Here is a 26,148-nt window from a genome sequence, read left to right as displayed (position 1 = left end):
CGCCTACACGGACTCGACCTCAGCCCTCACCCCTTGTCGACTCTTACCGGAGTTCGCATCACATCAACGGAAGTATGAATGGCATTGAAACTACGTAATACAACGAAGGCGCATGTTGGCTTCCCCGCCGCAGGAGCGACGGGTACTAGTCCCGAGGGCCACGGAGAGGCCTGCGCTGATACCTCGGGGAGCATTTTTAAACGGAGGTCGTAAGGACCTCCGTCGCCCTTACTAATATAGGTAGACATGGCATAAAAATGACAGCGATGATGGATAGAGAGAAAACAAGAACGGGCCGAGCTGGGGCCGGCGCGTACGAGTGTCCCCGGAGCCATGAAAACATTCCGCGAGGTTCGCAGAGCGGCATTCATCGAGTCATGCGCGCCGCCTGACGATCGCCGTCCTTGAGGGCATGGTGTGGGAGAGAGAGAGGGAAGGATAGAGGTCGAGAGAAAAGAAAGGCGAATCGAAAACTGGGGGCGGCACGCACGACTTTCCCGGGGCCAGAACTTTCCGACAGGCTTCGCGGAGAGGCAACCATCGGGAGGCGCGTGCCGCCTGGCGCGGGACCATACCTTTCGCCACTGGATTGGACAGCGGGAAGTGATCGACCGCGCCCTTACTGAGCCTGTATGTACGACTGGCCTCGAAGACGGTCGCTGCGCAGTGAAAGTCAGATCGCATTCGAAACTGATAAGGAAGGCGAGCAACTCACTATGTCGGGGGATTGCCATTGAAGGCGCAGCTGCAGTGCGGAAGTCAGCGTCGACGTCGGCGGAGAGAGTGAGAGAAAGACGCACATATCACAGGCGGGTTTGAGGTGCGTCTCGCACAGCTTGTGAGAGCTGTCTGCGAGGACCATGAGGGTGGTCTGAGGTGCATACGCGCCTCATCCTCAGCCTCACGTGCGGTGCGGCGCGAAGCCGCTGCACGCTGTCTCTCGCCTGCCCATGTGGCGGTGAGGATCGCGAAGCGCGAGCGACGCCAGAGCCTCGGTGCCGGGCGAGGTGAGTGACATGAACCGAGTTCTAACGGGTTCAAAGTCAGCGAGAGTGGCGCACGACGATGGCGAAGACAACTCACCTTCGAGGTGCCGTATGCGCTTTGTAAGCTCGACACTGCGGCTCGGAGGGTCGGAACCAGATGCCTCACCCGGAGGTGAGCACGTCGTTGCCGTCGCCGTTGAGGCTGGCGAGAGGTGAGGATGTAGTGTGACGCGTGAGCAGGGGTACGTCGCGGGGGTAGAACATCGTCGAGGTGGTGGGGATTCTGAGGAGAGAGAGCGCGGGGGAGGGGGACTTTTATCCTCGCCCCGCGGACCCCACCCCGAATCCCGAGTGGCGACCGCATCATGCGAGATCTGCGCAGAGAACAAGGCCGTGCACTCGGCTCACCCAACGACCCGTCGAGGCCCGCGATACTGGGGTCCCGAGGATCACCTGGCCAATCGCCTCCTGCACTTCTGCGCGCCCAAGCAAGACCAGGTGCTTCTCGGGTGGGAAGGGGTTCTCGGATCTCAAAGTAGTCCCTGAAATTGATTTTAATCACCAGAAGCTCTCAGCCGAGTCCCGACAGAACGACAGACCTACCGAGCGCGAGAAGAGGCGGAGAAATCATCACGGCGACCAGGGGGCAGGAGGGCACCACAGGCCGTCGTGTGTCGCGGATTGCTTGCAGAGCCCGAGTTGACGGCACCTAGGAATGATTTGGGGTGCTCGAGTCAGGCCCCGGCTGGACGGCGGAGTTCAGAGGTGTTGCCAAACAAGGGTTTGGTGTGGGCGTCCTTGGTTGTGAGCGGTAGACAAATCCGACGTCGTCATTCTCGAGCACTCGAACGCCGGCCCGTGCATGTATCGTCCTGAAGCACGCCCGGCGACACATGCAACGTGTAGAGGAGGTTGTTTTTGCTTCCATCGTCTGCCAGCAAACAAGACCTCCGCACTGCGCAGGGAAGTACTAGTAGTCTGACGGCCTGTGGTGCAAATGGGCCGTCTGAGAGTGAGATACTGTCGTATCTTAGAAAAGCGGTTAGTAGAAAAAAGCCGAAGACTAGGCACACCTGCTGATTGAACTTTTGAGGGACGTGGTTGAGAAGAAGACAGCCAGCGTTCCCCCTACTAAGCGCCTGATAGCTGTAAGCGCCAGCGCTAGTACCGTCCACGGGTGAGCGTTCGATTCCATCCCTTTTTGCTTTTTGGCGAATCAGTCATCCCTGTGTTCGAAGATGTCTACTAGAACAAAACCCAGAGTTACAGTTAAACTTCGGGAAACAATCCTCTGAGTCTTAGACATCACTGAGATTCCGCGTCATCAACCGCGAGAGCTGCACAGGCTCCCCGACCAGACCCAATCATCGTCTCTATCTCTCCCCGCGCTTGCTCCCCCCCGCCACTGCCGCGCCCTGCTCGGCGAGAATCACGTCCACATCCGACTGCGCCCTCGGCGGGAACCACACGTTCCGCGACGCCATCATCTCCTCGTACCGCCGTCCCGCGAGCTCGAGGTGGAACACCCTAGTGATCACCGGGGCGAGCGTCGAGCGCGTGAACGCGAGGCGGACGATGCGCGCCCCATCCTCGTCCACGAACTCGCGCGCCCACCCGGGCCAGTCCCGCACGTGGTCCGTCGCGCAGTCGTGCTCGCCCAGCGGCGAGTCCACGTGCCACACGGACGGCGTCCGCAAGAACGTCGTCGCCCAGTGCACGGGCTCGGCGTCCGCTGCGCCGTCGGACGGCCCGTCACGGTCAGGGGAGGGGGCGGAGCAGGTGCCGAAGTGGAAGAGGATACACTCCCTCTGGGCGACGTCCTCGAAGTACATCGACGCGAGGAGCGGTGTGCCGGGGCCGTCCTTCGGGGAGCTCTTGATGAGCGGGGTGGCGTTGGTGCCGAGCCCGAGGACGAGCAGGCGGTCGATCAGCCAGTGCGGAAACCGGAAGGGCGGCGCGGGAAGAATGTTGTGCAGCGGGTAGCAGAGCGCGACGCGGTCCACCTTGCGGTACTCGGGGAACGAATCGGCGATGTAGATGTCGCGCCATTCAGGTTTGACGGGCTCCCCGAGGAATGAGAGGTTGTACCAGCTTTTTCCCAACCGGACCCGGCGCACGAAGCTGACCCCGCCGTCTGGCATATCGAAGCCCCAGCCAACGCTGTAGCAGACAGAGGAGGGGTCTGTGAGGTTGTCGTTAGTCGGATGCAATAAGAGTCCGAAGTGCTCCTGGTTATCGTCCGCCATGAGTATTGCGACGGTGATTCCTTGGACTTCGAAGACAGGGAAGCGGCATTTCATTCCGTAGTTTGTTTTGTGGAACTTCGGCAGCTCGAGGCGCCCGAAGGGGCCGAGCGTCCGTTTCTCGCTGTCGGCGGGCTCATTCTGTGAGTTGTGTCAATACAGAAGCAATAAAGAGTGCCAACGAAGCACGTACATTTTCTGGTTTCCACTGCCACGGAAGATAGGGCTGGATGCAGTACAACGTATTCGGGGAGTAGCGTATATTCCGTGAGTCACTGAAAGCAGACACGGACTGAGCGAGCAAGAAGAAGTGATCAAGTGAGGGTGCGTAGAACACGTTGTAAGTTCTCTGCCTTGTCATAGGTTTTGCTCCGTAGGTGTACGAAAACCATCGTCCCCATGCGAAGAGGCTAGTGTCGAAGGACTGGCGAATGATCTCTTGCTGAAGCCGCTGGAACGCGTGCTTGCCCTCGCCGTAAATGGTCGGCATGTTGACATGGAAGAGACCCATGAGACAGTACGCCTCGTCCTCGATGCGTGTCGTCCGACGGTTGGCGGCCCACGCCATGCGGGTGGCGACAGATTCAGTGGAGTACGACGACTCGTTCTTGAGTGCTTCCTCCCGTACGCCCGTGATATCAGCCAGGAGGCCGGCAAGCTCGATTTTGTTGCCGATGACCTGCCAGTCTTGTGAGACGAAGAGAAGAAAGAGGGGGGCGATGAGCTCCTGCAGCGTCCATCCACGCGTGTGCCAACGGGCCTTCCTGAACGCCGAGCCGGGAGCGTGGAGCGCGTCGTCGGTGGGGACGTCGGCAAGGTAGGCGAAGCAGACTTCGGATGCGGCGTACCAACGGAACATGGAGTTGATCGCTTCTGAGAGCTCTGTGCTGCTGGTCTTGTCGATGCAGCATGCGTCGATCCAGACCCATTTGAAGCCGTGCCTTTCGGCGAGGAGACAGGTGTGTCGGATCTTGGGGGAGACGAGGTTGCGTGGGATCTGATTTGTGACTTTGCAGTGCTCCTCTAGCTTGCGGATCTGCTGGTACGTTTGCTCCCCTTGGTCTTCCCATGTATGCGAAAGGATGGCGTAGCCGCCGATTACAGCACCTGGTGCGGAGAAGAAGTGGAGCTCTGCGCGGTCGGTGCTGAGCAGCCACATCTTTGGAGGGTCCGTAAGTCGGTAAACCAAAGGTATGGGCACTTTCAACGCACTTCAGGTTGTGGAAGGTTGAGACAAAGACAGAGAGATGGTGAGCCACGTTGAATGGGGCGCTCGCTAAACGCGGGCAATTCTGACCGCGCGCGACCCGGGAAGCGCCGGTGTGACTTGATCGTGAGCGCGCCGGCAGCTGGTGATCGGTATCCAGATATCCAGCCCTTGCTCGTTTTCCGTGGATAATGTTTTGCCCCATGAACGATATTGGCCATCCTGAATCCTGAATCCATTCCTTGCTTGAAGCTTGAGGCCTCGGAGGTCCATTAACATTAAGCATAGGGACACACGGGGCCCTGCTCTGTAATTTAGGCATCCCCAAGGCAGGTCGGGTCGAGAGCATCAACGGGGGCGCACTGTTGTCCCTTCCCCTTGTCGACGACCAAAAATATCGCATTTAAACTCGTCCGATAAACCAATGTATCCTCCACAGCTTCTCCAACCATAAATTCCATGCACCTTCGCGCGTAGAAATGGCTTCGACATCTGACCAGTGGGGGCAGTGCAGGGGATTGCACGTCTCGTGGTATCAGACTTGCGCTGAAAAAGCTTGACGCGGAACTGGAGCGCGGTCACCGGTGTGAGCGGCGAGCAGAGGAGGAGGAGGAGGAGGAGGCGGAGGCGGGTGAAATACGAGGCGCGCGATGCCCGTGTTGCAGACTCGGTCTGCGCGAGTCCTGGACGTGAGACGTCGTGCAGTCCCGCGATTTCGGCGTGGTGGTCCTTGATTAATCCGATCCAAAAAAAAGAGAGGCGGCCTTTAACGCATCTTGGCCAACAGAACAAAACAAACATATATGTATGAATGCGAGTCAAAAGATGACCACCGCAGGACTCGAACCTGCAGCCTTTCGGTGTCACGTGACATAGTAGCCGTTGGCGATCGAAGCCGAACGCGCTACCATTGCGCCAGGTAGCCATGCTAAGGTAAAAGCATAGTAGCAATATATACCTTTGTTTTACAAGGGCCGTCTACCAACTCCTACCAACTCCCTCCACTACTTTCACTGACACCCCTCCTTCAATCCCCTCGTTGTGCTGGCTGCCGGACACAATCATCTCTGTCCGTGAATTTACCCATGATGTGCGAGCCGCGTCTTCCACCAGCGTTTCAGATGTGACATTTCGAGAGAATGAAGAAGGGCGATAGAAGTCCGGGATCAATTGCGCGAGGACCAGTCCTGGCATTCGTCCTGCTCTCCTCCACTTCTTGAGCTCCCATCTCGCGCCCGATGCGCTCCGGGTCTGGAAGCGCGCCCTCTCCCCTCCTGCGCCCCGTTCGCACCGTCGCCCTCGCCTTCCTCCCAGTCTACGACGACCTTCCACTCTAAGACGACCTTCCACTCTAAGACGACCTTCCAGCCTCCCACCCACCCGCCATGCCCCCCTTCGCCTCTCGCCTCGCCACCGCCCGCGGATGGGTCGACCCCCACGCCCTCCCGCAGTACATGGACGGCGCGGCCGTCGCGGGGAACGCGCCCCCGGACGCGAAGCAGCTCACCCTCAACACCCTCGGCGCATACGGCGTCGGCACCCCGGACTCGTTCGCGCACGCCGCCGGGCGCGAGATCCGCGTGACCCGCATCGACGTCGAGCCCAGAGGCGACAAGCTCGAGGCCGTCGTCGTCGCCGAGGTCCAGGCGAACGCAGGTGCGCGCGGGAGGGTCTGGCGGCTGGCTGGATCGCGGGGCTGACTGTGGCTGGAGGGATGCTCAACGGCGCGGGGCTGGTGCACGGCGGGTGTCTGTGCTATCTCGTCGACCTGTGAGTGCGTGTTACCGGGCTTCCTCTGCGTGTTTTCTCATGCTCGCTCCCCCGTGCGCCGGGCTCAGCTGTGGCGCGATGCCGCTCGTCGCGCTGGGCGTGGTCCAGAACACGAACGCGGTCGGCGTCACTCAGGCGATGAACATCTTCTTCCACTCTCCCGCGTCCTTGTGAGTGCCGTGCTTGCCGCGCTTCACGGGCGCTGAGAAACGGGCACAGGGAGACGTGCATGCAAATCACGAGCACCTCCATCGTCCTCGGCAGACGCATCATGGCGGCGAGATGCGAGGTACGTACGCGCGCCCGGGTCGCGCGACGCTGGGGGCTGATCCGGTACCCGTCTCCAGATTGCGGACAAGGATTCGGGGCGCATGATCGCTACCTCTCTGCTCGGGAAGATGCAGCCCAAGCTGTAGCGGTGTGATGCGGATATATTCGATTTGTAGCTCGTTCAATACAATACGTCGTGAAAAAACCCGCTCGCGAGAAGCGTCGACAGCTGAAGGATATTACATAGCGGGGCGCGAATAGGGTACCAGGAAGACGGGATCGGATACAGCGGAGGCGATTCAGAGCACAAAACACGCATTCGGGTCAGGGAGGCGGGAGGTATCCAGACGCGAGGGATGACGGAGGGGGCATAGCTATTGGTACAACGTGGTATATCTCGACGCGAGCGTCGACAAGAAGACTCTAGAGGAAACTTACGGGCCGGAGGAAGAGGACGCTTGGCTTTCGGGGACCATCGTGTACTGTCTGTACAGCTCATTGACGATCGTCCCAGCGGCTTTGAGGAGGTTCGCGGCGAAGCCGTCTTCATTCTGCAGCAGTTCGATCCAAGTGTCGCTTTCGACCTAGGACATTGTCGTGTTAGCACGGGGACAGCGGGGCGAAGCACTGGGGGCACGTACGATCCTCCCCTGGTCGAACACGAGCTGCAGAAAGGCCGATCAGCAGCGGACGACGCCCGACACTTTGTCCACTCACGACTTTATCGCAGTCTTTGATCGTGGAGAGCCGGTGCGCGATGACGATGACGGTCGTGTTTGTCCGCTTCATGTGCCTGTAGAACGCCTTCTGGATCCGGTCGTCCGTTTGGACGTCTGTGCGAGTCGTTAGCACCACTGCTCTCAGTGCGGTCGCAAAAGTGGCTCGCGGCCCGCGCACCGATCGAGGACGTGGCTTCGTCGAAGAGGACTACCTTGCTCCCGCGGACGATCGCCCGCGCGATGGTGACGATCTGGCGCTCGCCGCTGGAGAGCTTCGCGCCGCGCGCGGCGACATCGCGGTCGAGCTCGAGCCAGGGCCGCTTGTCGTCGGTTTCGGGGTCGTCCATCCCTTGCGCGGCCAGGAGCGCTGACGCGCATTGCTCGTCCGTGAACTCGTTGAAGGGGTCCATGTTGCTGCGGATGGTGCCTTCGAAGAGGTCGGACTGACCGGCGTTCAGTGAGGGTTCGTCGGCGGCGCGGCGGCGAGGGAGGGCTTACCGTTTGAGGCACTATCGTGATCTTCTTCCGGAGCGTCGCTAGATCAATGTCTGCGATGGACCGCCCGCCTATCTTGACGTCCCCATGGGATTGGACGAAGCGCAACAAGGCGAGGAGGAGGGTGCTCTGCGAATGCCAACGCTCAGCCGTGGGGCGAGAAAAGGAACGGTTGGGATCACCTTGCCGCTGCCGGTTCGGCCGACTGGTGCGAACGGGTGAGCAAACGTGACGGGCGCACAGAGCGTCGTTCGTACCTATTCCGACACGCGTCCCAGGAGCGACGTTGAAGTTGATATCGTGGATCACTGTGTTGTTGCCGTATCCAGCATACAAGTTCGTGACATCGATAGAGCCCTCTTCGGGCCATGCGCTGTCTACTTGCGTCGCACCGACCGTATCTTCCTCTTGAGGGATGACCAAGTACTCCTGGATCCGCTCGAGACTGTCGCGCCGGTCAGGAAATGGTCTCTTAAGAAGGGGGAGCGGGCTCACGCGACGCCAGAGAGCTCAAAGTTGTTGAAGTTCCGGACCCATTCGAACAGCTGAGTAGTGAACGCAACTGAAGCGCACCGTAAGTGAAGCCCCGAGTTCAAAGGAGATGCGGCAACTCACTGGCCATGTTCAGAGAGAAACCGATGTTGGACGCGCTTGCGGACGAGAAGTACAGCAGGTAAGCCGCGAGGGAGACCGTGAAAACGGCGCCTGTGAGATTGGCGCGGAGGGTGACCCAGCTGTGGGTTTTTGGTAAGTCACTGTCGTACGCCGCGCTGGAGATGAAGGACGTACCGGTTGAGATCGAAGAAGGTGTTCCCTACCCGCGTCACGTTGTCGATGTCGGTGTGCATGCGGTTCCGGAAGAGAATTTCGGCTTTGTAGGCGCGTACAGACACTGCGAGACGGCTGTCGTCAGAATCGAGCTCACAGTGGCGTTAAGGAGGGACGCACCGAGTCCCTGGAAAGTGGTGTTGATGTTTCCGAGGAGCGGGGCGCGCAGACGGGATTGCAGGCGGTTGATGGGCAGCTGTGCCTTCATGTACAGTCGGGTGATGATGCCGCCGATGACGCCGGTGACCGCTACTCCGATGCTGAACAGGGGCGCAACGACGGCGACCAGCGCTAGGCGCAACAGCAGCGCAGTCGAGGATTGAAGCAACGTGAAGAGGGACCCAGCGACTTGTGCATCGACTACACACGTTAGTCAAGTAAGTAGTGAGAACTTTTAGGCTCAGTGTGAGCAGCGTACCGAACCCAATGTCGCCAGTGCATCGTTGCAGGATGTGCTCCGTCGGTGTGTCGTCGAGCCATCTACCAAAACACGCATCAGAACGCGTTCGGAAGCTGCTGAAACTCCGAGCACGTACTGAAGCGTTGTCCCCAACAGCCTGGACACTAGCTTCTGGTGGATGATGCCGGATGCCCTTAGCGCACCGTGGAGGTAGACCCGGTTGGAGAACACCGCGAGAACTAGTGACGTGATCATGAGAGCGACATATGAGAGCATGATGCTGTAAGGGGTGCGAGGTGAGATGAGCCCTCTGTGAAGGGTTGGAGAGCTTACAACAACATTGTCGAGTCGGATCCCAAGGCTTTGACGACATATTGATCCGCCCAGTATCCGAGGAGCCATACTTGCGCGTTGAGGGCGAGGCTCGCGGCGAAGAACGACACCACCAGGCCGATCCAGAATAGACCAGGAGCAGCGCTCATGTTGCCGAATAATAGAGTGACTATATAAGATCCGTGAGCTCGAGCGACGCCCACCAGGAGTGCAACTTACTGGCTTTCCAACCCACGTGGCCCCTTTGCTTCTGCTCTTGCTTCCGCGCAGTTGGGCTCTCGAGGTGCACCTCCTCGTCAGCAATGTTTTGGTGAACGGTGGCCGTCTCAGCGTCTGCAACGTCAAAATCGAAGGAGCACTCGTTGACGACACCCGTGTCAGAGAACGTTACGTATGCTTGAGCGTATCTGTGGACGACGTCGGTTTGGTGGGTCTACGCGCAATCAGCTAGAGCGTGAAGACCAGATGTTTTGACACTCACAACGAAGATGACAGTACGCCCCTTCAAGACGCCGTTGACACCGAAACAACGCTCAAGGATATGGGCGATGGTCTCGGCGTCCACCTGCGAGAGAACCTGGGTGTGGAGTCAGTACCACCGAGATGATGTTGGGCGGATAACACATACGTCATCCAGAAGCACGATGTCTGCATCAGAGTAGATAGCTCTTGCGAGCGACAGCCGTGCCTGGAGCGAAGGGATGAGTTTCACATACTCGTGGAGAAGCTGGCTTCGCATTTACCTTCTGTCCGCCGCTACACACCAATGATCGAACTAGAGTGTGAGGATGGGGTGGAAGCATGATGGTACACCTCTACGCACCTCAGTGTGACGCCACGTTCGCCGACGCGGGTCTCTGCGCCGTCTTTCCAGTCTTTCATGTCCACCTCGAAGTCGACAGCATTCATGACTTGGCGGAACCACCCTTCGTTGTATTGAGTGCCGAAGACGACGTTGTTCTTTACCGTGTCCGAGAGGATCCATGGGCGCTGGGCGCTGTACGCGACCTTGGCACGCGGCAAGTTGACGTAGGAGCTGTTGCTGCCAGGGATGTAGTGCATTTCGCCGAGCAGCGCGAGGAGAAGGGACGTCTTTCCGCACCCCGTGGCGCCGCTAACCATGTTCAGCACGCGTGGCTGGAACGTGACGGTCTTGGGGACCTCGAGGATAAAGTGCTTGTGCTTGTCCGCAGGCGCGACGCTACCTTCGGTCGAACCTTGAGGCTCGTCGGCGAAGGGAGCGTCGTTTACCGTCCAGCTGAACTTGGCTTCCTTGATCTCGATCGCCTCGGGGTCTTCAGGCCGACCCGGGCATCCGGGGGTCACGTGCTGATCCAGGAGTTCCGTCTGGAAGGTGTCAGAGGGGTGGCGAGTAGCTTGAGGGAAATCACTGACCTCGGTCAAGAATCGGTTGATCCTATCGAGTGAGATTTGGCCTGTGATACAAGTCAAATCGATGAGTGAAGCTCGAAGATGAAGGCTATGGACGCACCACTCGACAGGATCGGGAATCGGAAGAAGATTTGTCCAAGTTGAGCTCTCAGGGTCTCGAACACTGGATTGAATGAAGTGAGGACGGTGGCGAACGAGATAAGATTCTCGCTGCTTACGCGAAATGGAGGAGAAGACGATTGATGCTAGGAAATATGGTCAGAAGACGGTCGCGATGGTCTACAAACGCGTGACGCACCAGTGAGATCTCGCTGCATGAGGAACGTCTATGCACAAAGTCAGTATATGCTATATGAATGCCGTACAGTACGCTCACGAAGGTCGTGTAGCTAGCAAGCATGACGAGCAAGGGGAGGAACACGCTGTAAAGTGCGATTAGTTCATCCCGTCTCGACGCCGGACCAAAGAGGACATACGTGACTGCACGGACCCAGATCTTCATGTACTCGCTAGCTGCTGTAGACTCGAGTTCGTCGTCTCGAGCTTTCTGCAGTTTTTCTCCCTGCTGCTTTTGCCATCCGAGGAGCTTCACGGTGCGGATGGCTTCCACGGCTGCGCGATGGAAGATGCTCAGAACGGGCCGGTATGCCTCCTAAATACAACTTACTTTGTTGCGTCAAACTCACACGGACATCCATCTATGACGGCTTGTCAGATGGCGACTTGCATGTCAGACAAAGCGATCATACCTTGGTTGCCTCTCCCTTCCGGTACTTGGCCGCGAGCTCGGTGAGCATTGTCGGAACAGGGAAGAGGAAGATCATCACGCCCACGCCGACAAACGCACTACAGCATATAGTCTCAGTCATCCGAAGAAGCACGCGGACTGTTTACGCACCTCCATCCGAGAATGACATACAAGAAGTACGTGGAGAGGACGAGCTGGATTGGCGTTTCAATGAGGATGAGGAGCACGAAGGTAGACGCGTTCGTGACCGCCATCAGATCTGTGGTGACGAGGTTCGAAATGTTGGGTATAGGCGCTTGCTTGATTGCACCGTCAGGTATGCGCGACGTGTAGTGGGCCGCTCGCAGTTTCAGCGAGTGCTCGAAGACGCGATTGGTGATGATCGCTTGCGTCCGTGCAACGACTTGGGTCTGATCGGACCAAACGTTAGAAGTGCCTAAGCGATGTCGGATGAAATGCAGCACCCACCGAGACATATTGATAGAATTGATAGAACATCGGGTTCGCCAAGCATCCAACGAAGAGGATGATGAGCCACACCCATGGTCGGACGTTGTCGTCGGAGACGCCGTCCTCAACGAAGCTGCGTCGATGAGGACCATATGTTCAGCGGTATCGAAACACCTCGAAGGGTTTGCGCTTACGAAAGTATATGCTTGAGCGCAAGAGGTTGTAGGAATGTGGAAGCGCTCTGTAAGAAGGCGATGAGCAGACTGAACTGCCCCACGCCCGAATACTGGTAACTTACCGCAAGCACCACCGCACCCGCTTCGATAGTCAGGTCCTTCCCTGTGAGACTAGTATCAGTTTAAGGTTCGGCCCGAGTTGGATAGTTGCGTACTGAATAGCCATGAGAGCTCCCGCACAAGCCTGTCTTGACGGGCAGAGAAGAGAGTGGAGATTCCTTTCGTGACGGCATCTTGTTTCTTACCGGACATCCATGCGTACACCCAATGGATGGGATTCAATGACCATCTGGGCCTTGACTGGTCTGCAGGAGCGGTCGGGCCAGACGCGGGGATCGGACTTGCGGTCCGGCTTGGGGGTCTTCCACCTGACTGTCCCGGAGCATTCGAACCCTGGGAGAACGCGGCGTTAGTAGACGCGTGCGAAGAACGTAGCGATAAGCGCACCTCGCGCGCGCTGTTGATCAAGTACCCTATGTGATTGTAATCGGCCAGCTGCGGCATCTCATTGACTTCAAACGTTTCCAGGCCCTGAGCCTTGAGGATGAGCGGGTCCAGCCATGCATACGTGAGGAGCGAGAGGATGGAAGGGGTGAATTCGACGTGGTTGGACTCTTCATGGTTTCCCTCATGCGCCACTCGGCGGTGGCGCGGTGAGATGAGTGGCAGAATGATGGCAGAGAATGTGAGCACGCCGATCTTCGCCCATAGAATGTCGCCTTCGGCGGCGACGTCCATGGGGACACCGTTGTAGGTGGCCAGAGGAAGGAGATTCCGGTATGCGTAAGTGGACCACAAGCCAAGGAGGACTGTCGTGCGGGCCCATGACCACAGTGGGCGACTCGAATCCCTTCGTCGAGGAAAGAATGTAAGAATGAAGACGCATGCCTAAAGAAGAGTGGTCAGCTCGGCAGGAAATCCGCTGGAACGTGGGCTAACCGTGACGACAACTTGGGTAAAGTATACTGCCCATTCAAAGCTTATACCGGACGGAAATCGGGGGATGGCAGGAGTGGCAGGGATGACGAGAGCGAAGAGCACGATGAGGCATAGGGCCGAAGCAGCAGATATGAGGTCGAAGATACTGTCTTCCGGCATGTCGAAGGGCCTGTAACAGGCCTGGATTGTAGAAGCCGAGCTTCTAGGAGATTTCTCCAGACGAGAGTCTGTGCGAGAGGTTTGTTGTAGAGATCGAGGCGGCTCTGAGTCAGACATGTGGAGCGGGGGGTGAGTTACGATTTGCTGTGAAGGAAGGAATCCAGCGAAACGTACGTTGAGGGCTTTATATATGTGCCGTTCACAAGTGGCGGGCGTGTGCACGGCTTGGTCGCGCCACAGACCAAGAAGGAGGCACAAGAGGGATGAGTACAAAAGGATCAGACGAGCCACGTGTTTGACGCGGTTTGGGCGTGCGAAGATGACGCAACAAGGATCTTGTCCGATCTTGCTTGTGGCTGGCAGACCAAGGTCGCTGGCGGAGGGATACGAGTGTCGGGGAAGGGAAAGAGGAGGATGCCTGGATGAGACAGCTGGCAGCCTGCAGGTGTCCTCGGACCGCGTGGGAGGCACAAGCGCGGGCGCGCGTGAGCGAACGTGGAGAAGGAAATGAGACTGGGAGAGCACAGCGGCAGCCGCGAGAGTCCTCGAGGTGCTGGTCCGTGCGCGATTGAGGGCACGATGGCTGCAGTGCAGAGGCGTGGGCCAACATGCACAGCCTGCTCCGACCCATATACGGACACCGGCGTCTCTGATGACAAGCTGTTCACCACAGGCGCGGCGCACCAGGGTACCCAGCGTCCTCTAAATAGGCACCGATACAATTACTTCCTCGTTGGATTGGCGCATGAGAAGACCAGCCTGTATCGTGTTACAACGGGGACCCCTCGTACGTGAGCCGCGCAAACCATGAATATATTCCAAGTCTCTTGGCACGCGCCACGCGCTCCCCGAAGCTATTCACCGCCCGTCAGGGGTCAAATGGTTAATGCCAGCGTCACCAAATGGTCCGTCTTCGACATGCAACCTTGCGCAGCGTGCGGGTACGACTACTGCTAGTAGTTGATGCCATGCACGTGGACAGAACAGTCTCAGGAATATGGCCCAGCAAAGCCGAATATCCGCCTATGTAGCGTTACTTATCGTCTGAACGATCTGAGATGGTCCGCGATTGGCAAGTAGCACGGACATATGTTTTCAAGGCCAGATCCTCCGAGTCCAGTCGGAATAGGAATTGGACCGCAGACAATGGGTGGCCCGCCGGCCACGGACTCTGGCCACTGTATGCGCCCTTCTCACAGATTCTCTTCGCTTTCTGTGGGATTCTGTGTGACGAGGTGCCCTAGCTGAGAGAACAGCTGCCGGGTCACCAGCCCTCACATATATGCACGTCCTAGGGCCAACGCAATCCAGTTCCCCCTTTCCCCCTTCCCCCTCGGCTCAGGCTCTCATTCTCCGTCCATCCGCCCGCCGCGGCCGTTCGCCCTCGCCCTCCGCCCATCGCCCGGCGTCCGCCCGTCTCTCGATCGTCTCTCTTCTATACACACACTCCCGCTTGTCACCCCATCCATCGACGACTCCACGCGGCTTGGGACGACCCACTCCAACACCGCACATTGAATCATGCTCACTGAACTTGCAAAGACCTGTTTCGAGTCAGTATTGGATTTGTCTAAGTTCACAATCATTTTGGCACACGGCAGGACTGTATGCTAACTCCCGATTGTGTATCAAGGATGGAGCTTGAATCCTCCTCTTAATGGCACACTGTTGTGCATAACGCCCATTTGAACGAAGCAGAGCTCGGATGGATCAGAACAAGGTCGGCACCTTGCAGAATAATCGGGTCTCACATGACGCAATGAAGATACTCTGCTGACTCCGACTCCGGCTCTAGCGCACGCTCAGCCTTTCTACGGCGTCCGTATGCACATGTCACGCAATCGCGAGACTGCCCTGTGCCTTTCCAGTGCTCGATATGAACAGGTATTTTTGCGGTTATCTCCAATGGCATCTGCATCTACCCATGTTCCTCCACTCTCCGGTCTTATCGTGCCGTGCTAACCGGGTTCCTCTCTACGCACCGACGGCTTTTCCGCTATCAGCCAGCGCAACTCAGTCGGCCAAGGGTGATAAGCAAGCATCAGCAAAACATTTGGCCATCAGCCCATTCCACAGATAAATGTCGCGGTGAAGGGGATGTTCGAAGACACGGCTCACACTCCTCTCCGTTGCTGCCGGTCGTCGCAATGCGTCTCAGCGTGCTGTCTTTGGTCGTTCTCGTCGTGGAGCTCGCCGCCGTCGGCGCCAAGGTCCAACGCGTCGCACATCCCCGATCGAAGCAGGCCACGCGCGTCCGCAACAAGCGGCCCGGCTCCAGCCACGATCCGTCCGGCTTCACCGGTACCGGTTGGGCCGCTCGCGCCCCGTCCACGGACGCGCCCAAGGCCAACGTCTGGGACTTGCTCTCCAACGACGAGGCCGCCGATGTCATCGCCTTCCTCCACAAGCAGGACGCCCTCAACCTCACCGCCGCGGAGAATGGAACCAGGTTCGTCCCGCGTCGCGCTCATGGGAGACGTGTCTGACTCGTCCTCAGCTGGGACAACACCATCCAGGTCGTCGACACGCTTCTTCCCAACAAGACGGCCGTTCTGCCGTACCTCAGCGGGAACGGAAGCAAGCCCGATCGGTACGCAAAGGCCATTATCTGGTTTGGCGCGTCGGAGGAGCCGTGGCTACAGGAGTTCCAGGTGAGCAACGCGTCTTCCCTCTCGCGCGACGTTCTCAGACCCCGGCTCGAAGGTCGGCCCTCTTCCCATCTCGAACACGTCCACCTACACCTCCCTCGACTGGGCAACCACCAAGGGAAAGGCCGTCCAGCGCAACTACAACGCGGACGAGGACCTTCAGTATGAGTTCTTCGTGAGTTCTTTGGTCCTTCGTCGCGTATCCCATCTCGTTCAACCTTCGCGTGCACGTAGACCAACGTCTCCGCCACCGTGCAAGACATTCTCACCGACCTGATCAACGGCACTGCGAGCGGCACGGACGACGACAACCTCGACATCTGGGGCGTTGACCCCGCCTGGCACCCCGACGAGTACACGACCCTCATGTGGGTCACCTACTGGCGCATTCCAGAATCCATCTTCGACGGCGAGACGCTCCTCCCCCAGGGCATCTTCTTGGAGACGAACGTTTCCGGTCGCGATCCTTCCCTGTGGTCCGCTCTTGGCTGGTTCTACGCGAATACATACTACAACTCCACGGAGTCCTTCCGCGCCGCGTGGGAGGCTGGTGAGCTCCCAAAGCTCGAGAGCAACCTCGAGGGCGACTGGATCGGCAGCGACTACATGGGCCCCAAGACCGAAGGCGGCGAGAACAGCACGATGTGGGGGAGCGAACGCGCTCCGCCGCTGCAAGTACCTGTCGGGGGCGCCGAGGGCCTGCGGTACAAAGTCGACATCGACGAGAAGTATGTCGAGTGGAGTAAGTGTTCATCGCTCGTGTTCCGGCGTCCATCTTGCTGACTCTGGCGCCGCAGTGGACTTCTCGTTCTATCTGGGCTACTCGCGCGACACTGGCCTTCGTCTCTTTGACATCAAGTACCGTGGCGAGCGTATCGTCTACGAGCTTGGGCTTGAGGAGGCTATCGCGCACTACGCGGGAGCAGACCCTGTTCAGAGTGGCGTCGCTTACCTCGACACTGTACGTGCTCACACGAGGATGGAGTTGAGATTTCTGACATGTACCGACAGTACTACGGTTTTGGCCCCTACGCGTTCGAGCTCCTTGCAGGCTACGACTGCCCGACCCACGCCACTTTCCTCAACACTAGCTTCCACGCCAGCGAGATCAGCAGGACGCACCCTAACTCGTACGTCTTGGTCGACAGACTATTCGTATATTCGTTGAACTTTCGTCTCCCAGGATCTGCCTTTTCGAGTACGACACTGGATACCTCATCCAGCGCCATTCGAACGAGGCGTACGTGTCCGGCACGAAGAACATCGCGTTCGTGGTCCGCTCAGTCAGCACGGTTGGCAACTACGACTACAACGTAAGTGCTCTCGATGTCTAGCCCCTGTCGCGTACCTGATGGCACATTGCAGTTCGACTACACGTTCTATCTCGACGGCAGCATCGAAGTGACCGTTCGTGCCAGTGGCTATATTCAGAGCACGTACTACTACGGCAATGAGGACTACGGTTCGTGGATGCCACGTAGCCACTCTGGATGTTGCTCAATTTTTCCTAGGTTACAAGATCCGCTCCGGCCTCTCTGGCTCGATGCACGACCATTGTCTCCTCTTCAAGGCCGACATCGATATTCTCGGGACCGCGAACTCGATCGCCAACCACACCGTCGTCCCCGTCAAGGAGGCCTACCCTTGGTCCCACGGGGTCGAGCGCAGCACGATGAAGCTCGAGCGCTCCTACCTCCAGACCGAGGACGAGGGCAAGATCCAGTGGACGGCAAACGCGCAGACGATGCTCATGGTCGTCAACCAAGACGAGGAGAACCCGTTCGGGGAGCCGCGCGGGTACCGGATCATGCCCGGGCGTGGGAGCGGGATGCACCTGACGATCACCGAGTCTTCGGACCTGCTGGCGTCGCAGAGCTTCGCGACGCACCAGCTGTACGCGACGGTGCGGAAGGACACGGAGCCGCGCGCGGCGCACTCGCTGAACGGGTACGACGTCGCGAACCCGGTCGTCAACTTCGGGGAGTTCTTGGACGGGGAGAGCCTCGTGCAGGAGGACGTCGTGCTGTGGTTCAACCTCGGCATGCACCACGTCCCGCACACGGGAGACTTGCCGAACACGGTGTTCACCACGGCGCAGGGGTCGATGATGATCCTGCCTCACAACTACCTCCTCCACGACCCGTCGCGGGACTCGCGCCAGACGGTGCGCGTGGACTACAACAACTCGGGCGTCCAGTTGGTGAACACGTTCGGCTCGGAGATGTCGAAGGGCGGCGCGAACCTGGTACGTCGTCTGCTGAGATCTGAGAGGTTGGCATATCGCTTACGGGCGACGACGCACAGACCGCTGCCGTCCCCGATTTCTGGGCTTACCGCGGCGACATCTCGGTTCGCAAGTTCCCCTACGATCGTGAGTTTTCCGTCGCTCATGGCGCTGAACAACATCCTGACTCGATCGGCCGCAGCTCAACACCCGTACAACGACACCGAGTCCATTGTCTGAGTGCGACAGACATGATGTACGATGACTACGGATTCACGAAAAGACTGCGGCCACGGTGGTTATTACCCGCCCAGCGATGTTACAATAATGACATTAAGATTTCACTCTACGTTTACGGCGTGTCGCGTGTTTACATGACCGAATCATTACGGAGTCGCGCGAAAGCGGACCCTTCCGCGTCCAGCAGCTGCGCCGGGTTCCCGACCTCGACGACACTCCCCGCGTCGAGCACTGCGATCTGGTCGTAGTTGACGATCGTCTCGATCCGGTGCGCGACGGTGACCACGGTGCAGTCCTTGAACGCCGCGCGGATGGTCTCCTGCACGGCCTTGTCGGTCTCGACGTCGAGGTTGCCGGTCGCCTCGTCGAGCAGCACGACCTTGTTCTGGCGGAGGAGCGCGCGGGCGAGCGCGAGCAGCTGCGTCTGGCCTTTCGAGAGCTCGTTCCCGCGCGCGCTGAGCGGCTGGTCGAGCTTTTCGTCGAACGCGGTGACGACGTCCTTGAGCTGAGCACGAACCGTGAGCGAAGGGCGTACGCGGCGGGAACGGGAGGTCGCACCTGCGCGCGCTCGAGAGCCTCCCAGACTTCGGCATCGGTCTTGGTGCCGCTCAGGTCGACGTTCTCGCGCAAGGTGCCGTCGATGACCAGCGGGTCCTGGGGGACGACGGTGATGTTCCGTCGGAGGGTCCGACGCGAGACCGTTCTTGTGTCCTTGCCGTCGACTGCGAACATGAGTACCAGGGCAATGGATGAGGAGAGAGGACGTACTAGAGATGACGCCGTCGACATCGAGCGCGCGCAGGATGGCGAGCAGCACGGTGCTCTTGCCCGAGCCGGTGCGTCCGCACAGCCCCGTGTTCGAGCCCCCCTCGACGCTCAGAGAAATGCCCTTGAGCGCTGGCTCCGTCTGGCCCGCGTACCGCGCCACGACGTCCTGGAACTCGATCGCGCCGTGCGTCGGCCAGGCGCCCTTGTCCTCGACTGCGGGGACGAGCGCGCCGTCGTCCTCCGGCGCGACGCGCGTGTACTCGAGGTTGCGCTCGACGGCGACGGCGGCGATCTCGAGCTGGGTCCAGCTCGTGAGCACGAGCGAGATGATGTCCTGGAGGGAGACCGCCTGGGAGAGCCCGACGGAGAAGAGGCCAGCGGAGGTGGACGCGCGCTGGGCGACGGCGATGAGCACGAACGCGGTGTTGACGGCCGCGGTGAGCACACCGACGGTGGTCGCAAGCCAGAGGCGCGCGACGTTGGTGAGGTAGAACGGGCCCTGGGAGCGCGCGAGGAGCCGGGAGTTCGCGGCGGCGTAGTCGGCGGACTTGTGCGCGGCGCGGATCGTGAGGAGGCCGTTGAGCTCGACGGTTTCGGAGAAGAGGGTGTAGAGGGGGCCCTTGCTGGCGAGGTCGAGGCGGCGGAGTTGCCGGGAGGTAGCCTGTGGATGAGCTTCGAGTCAGAGAACGTAGGGGCCAGAAGTGGAGGGAGAAGACGTACGAGGTAGAACTTTTGGATAACATAAACGAGCACGAGCATGGCAGCAACGACGATGGCGAGATACGGCACGGAGACGATCATAAGGATCGCGCTGCCGACCATGCGCGTGGATTCATACCCGAAGTCGTGCATCGCGAGCGGGAACTCGAAGTCGACGATGAAAGTATCCTGGCTGAATCGGCTCACGACCTTGCCGACGGATGTGCCCCCGAAGAACGACATCGGCGCAGCCATCACTGCCGCAAAGGCGTCGCGGTGCAGCGCTGTTGACGCCCCGGAGACGATGCGCATCACGAAGAAGTAGAAAACGGTGGAGAAGGCGATCGTGTATGCGACTTCGATCGCCGCGTAACCACCGAGGTACTTGCCCAAGACTGATGACGTGGACACGGCTCCACTGTCGTTTGCCGCGGCCCAAAGCTGGAGGTATACAGGAGTGACGATCTGAATGCCGACGGTGACGAAAAGGAAGATGGCGTAGATGAGCATCGAGGAGTACCCCGCGCCGGCGAAGTAGTGGAGGTAGGCACCGAAGCCAGAGGAGCCATGCTGAATCGCGTCGATCTCCTCTTGCTCAGCGTCGGCCTTGTCCATGTCGTCGATGGTGTCGTCAAAGGTGACAGCTTGAGGGGCGTCGTCCACGGTGCCGGCTGAAGTTGAGGAATGATCGCGGATGAGAGTGCCAGTGGGACCATCGGCGACGGAGAGCTGCTCGAAGGATCCTTGTTCGAGCACACCGCCATCGCCGAGCATGATGATCTTGTCCATATGCTGTAGGTGAGAAACTGGGGCCTGATTAGACCACGAAGAATTCTCTGGTGGAAAAGTGCGCACCCTTGTTGGTTGTGAGCACGACCGTTCGACCCTTGAGCAAGCCGTTACGACCAAGGAGGCTTTCGAACACAGCGATCGAAGTCGTGGCATCCAAAGCCGCGAACACGTCGTCTAGGAGATATGTGTCGCACCTGGAGTACATCGCACGAGCAAGGGCCTGGAAACAATGAGATGACAGCCACATTGACAGAAAACGTATGGACTTACGATGCGTGCTTTCTGGCCGCCACTCAACCCCTTCGCAACCCTACTGTCGAGTGCGCCGGCACCAAAGTCTATATCGAGCGCGCATGCGTGAACCACAGTGTTGAACCACGCGCGATCCATCGGAGAAGAGAAGAGAATGTTCTGCTCGATAGAGAGGGTAGAGCGCAGCCAGGGCGCTTGCGAGCAGAACGCGGCAGGGCCATCGAGTTCCGTCCGCGTGCAGTCACCTGTCTCAGTGGCCTCTCCTAGGAGCGAGGCAAGGAAAGTCGTTTTTCCCTAGACCATCCTGGGTCGTCAGTGTTCGGGGGTCCACGACAAATAAAACTGCGTATGAACTCACACAGCCCACGCGACCGACCACGGCAGTCGCCTTCCCGACTGGAACGTGGACATCGATGTTCTCGAGCACCTTCTTCTCGCCCCACCCGAAAGTTCCCGTGAGGCGAAGTTCGCTTGGCGATCTGTGCGAGGCCTTCTCGGAAACGCTTTTTTCCTCCCCAGCTTGAACTGCTCCGATGGTGGGCGCCAGGTCGGAGCGCTCGGGTGCGTTGAGGAATGATTGGATGCGTTTTAAACTGCTATACGCGGCAAGGACGGTGGCGTAGTTTTGCCCTACGGAGAAGAGCGGCGCGGCGATGATGGTGAGGACTGTGTACGATGTGAAAAGTCGGGCAGTGTCCAACGAGCCCGACTGGGATAAGAAAGACACGATGGCGTAGGCTCTGCAAATACAGGTAAGACGACAAATTGAAACCCGGGCAGGGATGCGTACCCGAGGGTGAAGAGACTGAGCATGTTCATGGCCGTGTTGGTGACACAGACGACGACCGCAAGATCCTTCCAGAAGCGCTTCATCGCGCCGAGCTCTTTGTCCCGCACGTTGTCGACCTTCCGGACCAATTCGGGCTCGTAGGCTGACAGCTTCACGCCCGTGATTTGGTGTAGCACGCTCGAGATGAGGCGCACGCGGGAGTCGGTCACCGCAGACCACACCTCTTGCAGGTCGTCGATGTGCCATGACAGCAGAGGGGTGGCAACCATACACACCGCGGTAACGACCACGGCGGCGACGAACGAAGTGCCGATCTGCGTCCAGAGGATGTAGAGGCCGATCGCGATGACGATCAGCGATGTCCAGAGTTCTGTCAGAGCGGTCGGTGAGCGGCCTCGGGGGAAAGGCGGACATTAGCGACTCACGGTGCAACGGATCGATGGCGAGCGTGATGCGCTCAATGTCAACACTAAACCCAGACCGGATAGGCACCGTGCGGGAATAGTGAAAGAATAATGAAACACGGACCTCATGAGGTTCGAGGCGTCTCCACCGGCGGCGTCAGAGAGCGCGTCGGCAGAGAAGCGGAGGGTCTTGTGGTAAATCGCCTCAACAAGCGCGGCACGCACGTGCGCTCCCCCCTTGTACACGTAGTAAAAGTATTGACCAGTCGCGCCTGCGAGGCCCAAGAATACGATGGCGAAGGCGCCGGCGAGAGCCCATCCCCATTGTGCTGGTTCGGGCCGATCGGAGGTCGAGGACGTGTAGGACTGGAGGAACTGAATGATTGCGTTGACCATCACGGGCTGCACGGCCTGAGCGAGCGCGCGGAGGGCTCCGGGAGCTACAGGGCCGAGAAGGGTAGGGTAAAATGCGCGCAGGAGGGCGCGAGCCAAGGATGCGTCTTGGCCGTGCTTGGACCTGTGAATGACGTGACAATATGAGCCGATGGGAACGGAAGGAACAAAAAATGGCTGTTGGGTGCATACTTCTCCATGTTCCAGTGTGCTTCGAACTGTGTGTATAGAATGGAAGTGTCCATGTCTGGATCAAGTTTTGGCAATTGCGAGAGCTCCAGGCTGGAGTGTCGGCCCCGCCACATGAGAGGGAGCGCCCATGTGACGAAGATGTGGGACAGAAAACCTGTTCCTTCCAGCGTCGCCTCCTGTGATGAGAGTAGCGAAGGGAAGGCGAGCACGACCATTGCAATGAAGCGACACACAAATTGCGCGAGAAAGGATGCGTAGAAGAATGTGGACGTGGCCGAGGTGCCGATGATAGTGAATGTCCGAATCCGCGCGGTGTCGAGAATCAAGGTGACGACGAGGTACAGGGATGCCACAAAGAGGATGTATCTCGACCGACCGAACGTAGGCGAGAGAGCCAGTATAGCGATCTGAGAATCCGATCAGAACCACATATTTGTTTTGCATGCAAGAAGACTTACCGCGGAAAGAAGTGAAAGCACCAAGGCACTGGTTACATTGGACCTCGCAGATGAGGGGAGCACCACGGGGGCGGACAGCCAGGCGGCGAGAGAGAGGACGGAGGAAATGAAGAGCATCAGAAAGGGGATGATCAAGATCACATGGCGCAAGGAGAGTGACAGCAGTGGACGCGACTTGAGTGCAAAAACGAGGCACAGGATGAGGAAAATGACGCTGGGGATCAACGAAAGAATGCTGGAGACTAAAGTGAGTAAGGCTGGTATATGTGTTGGCTGCACACAAAAGAGTAGCCCGCACCTGCTCTCAAAGACGACTGTGAAGTCAAAGCCGCGACACTGAGTCTGCGGCCCCTGTGTTTACAAATGTTAGAAGCAGAATCATGGCGATAGGAGCGAAGAGGCGTACGAAGGAACCGTCGGCGTCGCAGAACGACATCGCAGAGCAAGAGCAATGTGCACCGTGAGGCACCCCCTCATTCCGGCAGGCTCTTTGTTGTGAGAAGAGTCGCCCACGGAAGATCTTCACGTTACGCGATGGTTGGAAATGCCCAGCGCTCCGGAGCTGAGAATCGCGGACGACGCTCGGTCGGCGCCGAGGCAAAGGAGCCTCGTCGACGTCGACAGCCAAGCGGCGGTAAACATGCAGGGTGTTTCATCATGGCCGCATTTGTCGCAAAGGGCGCTGGCATGGGCGCGTTGCGTGGACTCGGCGTATGCGCGGAAAGTGGAATGGACTCGGAACTCGTGGGCGAGTTCGAGGACAGGGAGGGGTATAGCCGGGGGCGGGACCCGGAGCAGAACCGGAAGGCCGAGATGGCGAGGCCGGGCTCGAGAGGACGGGCTCGCGGTCTGGCCGAGGGGTGGAAGACAAGAGTCGCGCGCTGCAAGGGCGAGCAATGTTGTGGACACGGACCCCGGATACCGCAGACGCGCATTCATCGGACGGCGGTGGCAGTGCTTGCTCTTGGCGGCACACGGGCTGCCTCTTTCGGTAACATCGCTCGCTACATCCAACTCCCGTCCCGAAGCACATCATGGCTCCCAGCGCCCTCCCTCCGCTCCCACCTATCACCCGCCTCCACACCCGCCTCCGCTCGGACCTCGGTGGAATCAAATCGGGCAGACAGCCGCTACCATCGGTTCAATGTCGCAGATGCTGTGTCTCCCGTTAGCGAGGTGGCGCGAGTGAATGGAGCACGTACTTACATCACGCTACGCTCGCTCGGTTCAGCGCCCGATTTCTCTTGCATGACCGGACCCTGGGGAATAACGTTTAGACCTCTGAACGTTGCTCCAGATCACGCCCTGGCTCACCGCATAGTGGGAACACTTCTCATCGTAAGCCGCCCAAGTGTCCAGCGGAGACTCCAAGTAGAACCTGAGCGAATTCAATCCAAAGCGCTTAGAGACGTGCATGGAGAAAATATGTTCACCCACCGTGCGAGCACATCGGGTTCAGGGACGTCCTCTGGCTGCAGCCCGGCGTATTGACCACCCCGTCCAGCGATGACGTTCACACCACCAGCAGCGTTGCGCCGCCGGACCAGGTGCACGAAAGAGAACTTGTGCCCGTCTTGATGCAATGCGTTCGGTGTCGTCGTGGATACTGGATATTTCTCGGACGGCTGCACAAATCCGCCCCAGGTCATCGTCGGCAGAGCGCGAAAGTCGTACATGAACTCACAGCAGTCTTAATGAAATGCACACCGACGATTATCGGGTGCCGGAGCTCGTCGATAGACCAGTCGCACAAGGAGACATCGGTCAGAATGAGCTTCTCCAGAAGAGGACTGACGCGCATGTGGGGCGGAATGGAGGGCATCCCGCGTCGCTCAGAGTCATGCTCCGGGTTGAAAACGCCTAAAGTGTAGGCAAAATATCAGGACACCTATTTCCGATATATCGCGGGGCGGTAAACGGAAAACCTTGGTTGTAGTACGTGATATCGCTTCCGTCTCGAACATGACCCGGTGCCCAATAAACGCGGGGCTTGTCTTCGAAGGGAAGGACGAAGGCCCGTGAGTACTGGCGGAAGCGCGCGGCGCTTACGGGTGCGTTAGGGTCTGCAGGGAGGACGTCGAAGTGAGACTGGAGCGAAGCGACCCAATCGCGGAATTCAGATGAACTGGCAAAGGATGGGTCCGATGACGGGTTGAAACGGATGAAGGAGGCGTTGTTGAGAACGGGGAAGGATCGACGATAGGATCCGAGGGTAGTGGGGAAACTGGTGTTGAGGTGGGCGGCCCGGGGGACAGAAGACCGCGAACACGAATATTTAGACACGCATTCGGAGGTGACACTGGCCAGGGTGCGACGGGATACACGCGGGAGCGTAGCAAAAGCCTGACGGGAAACGACGAAGCGTTGCATCCTGGTACAACAAGAACGACGTCAGAGGAGCGAAGCGTGAGTGAATTAAGACAATAATTACACAAGCAGAAGCAGATCAGGTAAGATGATAGAGGTCGGAGGTCAAGAGAGTACTTGGGTTTGTATGTTGCAAATTGACGATGGAATATATAGCATCTGAGGCAGAGCCCTAGGTCACGATCGAGGGCGAGCCAGACTTGAGGTGGATTTGAAAGCGGCATCCAAGCCGAGACGCGGGAGCATCTGGGGATCGAAACGCCGATTGTGACTGTGTGGGGTTCAAGCATCGTGAACATAGAGGGTGTGCCCTGCGGACCTGACGCGGACGTTTCAAGTTTGAGCGAGCTGGCCGAGCCGGAAGACACATAGCGCCTGGAACGCACCCTTTGCATCATTACCCAATATCTACGCCACCGGCCGACGGAGCGGTGGGGGTCCCTCAGCTTACACTCGGCCGAGTTTGCCGAGAAGGGGGACGAGCAATGAGGACGAGCGAACAAGCGCCGACCACACCGGAAGGCTCCCACGGTCCCCTAGCGCCGAGTGGTATCCGGGGTCTGCGCTGTATTTTGTTCGTGCCAGAGCCTGACGACGCCGGTTCTGGTCGCTCCGCGATGTCGCGCGCCCCGTTCAGATCGCCTGTTTATTCTGACCAGCTCCAACACACCGTGGAGCTCTCACTGCGGCTGTCATCGTTTCTTTCCATGGCCTTGCGTAATGCCGCGGCGGCTCAAGTGACTCTT

At 58.8% G+C, this 26,148-nt stretch overlaps 7 protein-coding genes and 1 non-coding gene across 8 annotated transcripts; 2 read left to right on the top strand and 6 right to left on the bottom strand.

Moving 5' to 3' along the window:
• Positions 1-619: 619 nt before the first annotated feature.
• BXZ73DRAFT_106300 (uncharacterized protein) lies at positions 620-1,250 on the bottom strand (the record flags this gene model as incomplete). The annotated part of the gene is made up of 6 exons (XM_048016586.1): positions 620-659; positions 716-745; positions 801-849; positions 906-1,028; positions 1,084-1,118; positions 1,153-1,250. 6 exons carry the CDS (start codon positions 1,248-1,250, stop codon positions 620-622), a joined length of 375 nt encoding a protein of 124 aa, XP_047872840.1.
• Positions 1,251-2,359: 1,109 nt separating this feature from the next.
• Positions 2,360-4,388, bottom strand: BXZ73DRAFT_106299 (HET-domain-containing protein; the record flags this gene model as incomplete). Its single annotated transcript, XM_048016585.1, has 2 exons — positions 2,360-3,370; positions 3,423-4,388. 2 exons carry the CDS (start codon positions 4,386-4,388, stop codon positions 2,360-2,362), a joined length of 1,977 nt encoding a protein of 658 aa, XP_047872839.1.
• An 874-nt stretch (positions 4,389-5,262) lies between these two features.
• On the bottom strand, positions 5,263-5,361 carry BXZ73DRAFT_t183. Its single transcript has one exon. It is a non-coding gene; the product is annotated as a tRNA-Arg (tRNA).
• Positions 5,362-5,821: 460 nt separating this feature from the next.
• BXZ73DRAFT_54539 (uncharacterized protein) lies at positions 5,822-6,622 on the top strand (the record flags this gene model as incomplete). The annotated part of the gene is made up of 5 exons (XM_048021186.1): positions 5,822-6,092; positions 6,149-6,206; positions 6,275-6,376; positions 6,426-6,495; positions 6,554-6,622. 5 exons carry the CDS (start codon positions 5,822-5,824, stop codon positions 6,620-6,622), a joined length of 570 nt encoding a protein of 189 aa, XP_047872838.1.
• A 288-nt stretch (positions 6,623-6,910) lies between these two features.
• Positions 6,911-13,175, bottom strand: BXZ73DRAFT_106297 (P-loop containing nucleoside triphosphate hydrolase protein; the record flags this gene model as incomplete). Its single annotated transcript, XM_048016584.1, has 34 exons — positions 6,911-7,060; positions 7,118-7,141; positions 7,194-7,309; positions 7,374-7,638; positions 7,694-7,819; positions 7,873-7,895; positions 7,948-8,135; positions 8,186-8,252; positions 8,306-8,424; positions 8,480-8,582; positions 8,639-8,878; positions 8,937-8,998; positions 9,055-9,198; positions 9,258-9,420; positions 9,471-9,684; positions 9,733-9,828; positions 9,880-9,939; positions 9,995-10,007; positions 10,075-10,598; positions 10,647-10,687; positions 10,744-10,806; positions 10,862-10,888; positions 10,942-10,969; positions 11,020-11,065; positions 11,120-11,255; positions 11,311-11,341; positions 11,393-11,489; positions 11,542-11,801; positions 11,860-11,974; positions 12,036-12,082; positions 12,140-12,180; positions 12,233-12,470; positions 12,525-12,965; positions 13,017-13,175. 34 exons carry the CDS (start codon positions 13,173-13,175, stop codon positions 6,911-6,913), a joined length of 4,467 nt encoding a protein of 1,488 aa, XP_047872837.1.
• Positions 13,176-15,322: 2,147 nt separating this feature from the next.
• On the top strand, positions 15,323-18,287 carry BXZ73DRAFT_106296 (copper amine oxidase; the record flags this gene model as incomplete). The annotated part of the gene is made up of 11 exons (XM_048016583.1): positions 15,323-15,624; positions 15,673-15,826; positions 15,879-15,998; positions 16,058-16,565; positions 16,621-16,784; positions 16,835-16,953; positions 17,007-17,136; positions 17,189-17,285; positions 17,335-18,068; positions 18,128-18,194; positions 18,250-18,287. 11 exons carry the CDS (start codon positions 15,323-15,325, stop codon positions 18,285-18,287), a joined length of 2,433 nt encoding a protein of 810 aa, XP_047872836.1.
• Positions 18,288-18,417: 130 nt separating this feature from the next.
• On the bottom strand, positions 18,418-23,471 carry BXZ73DRAFT_54537 (P-loop containing nucleoside triphosphate hydrolase protein; the record flags this gene model as incomplete). Its single annotated transcript, XM_048021185.1, has 14 exons — positions 18,418-18,792; positions 18,846-19,009; positions 19,056-19,716; positions 19,776-20,560; positions 20,610-20,766; positions 20,817-21,092; positions 21,157-21,538; positions 21,589-21,958; positions 22,014-22,057; positions 22,117-22,509; positions 22,578-22,984; positions 23,036-23,270; positions 23,334-23,386; positions 23,442-23,471. The coding sequence occupies 14 exons, from the start codon at positions 23,469-23,471 to the stop codon at positions 18,418-18,420; spliced, it is 4,332 nt and encodes a 1,443-aa protein (XP_047872835.1).
• Positions 23,472-24,145: 674 nt separating this feature from the next.
• On the bottom strand, positions 24,146-25,405 carry BXZ73DRAFT_106294 (2OG-Fe dioxygenase-domain-containing protein; the record flags this gene model as incomplete). Its single annotated transcript, XM_048016582.1, has 6 exons — positions 24,146-24,191; positions 24,242-24,294; positions 24,350-24,413; positions 24,473-24,660; positions 24,720-24,895; positions 24,961-25,405. The coding sequence occupies 6 exons, from the start codon at positions 25,403-25,405 to the stop codon at positions 24,146-24,148; spliced, it is 972 nt and encodes a 323-aa protein (XP_047872834.1).
• Between the last annotated feature and the right edge of the window lie 743 nt (positions 25,406-26,148).

Source organism: Epithele typhae (genome assembly GCF_022376455.1).
Source record: "Epithele typhae strain CBS 203.58 chromosome Unknown BXZ73scaffold_80, whole genome shotgun sequence".
Taxonomy (NCBI): domain Eukaryota; kingdom Fungi; phylum Basidiomycota; class Agaricomycetes; order Polyporales; family Epitheliaceae; genus Epithele; species Epithele typhae.
Note: the sequence above shows the minus strand (reverse complement) of the source record. Positions and strands in the feature narration are given on the sequence as shown.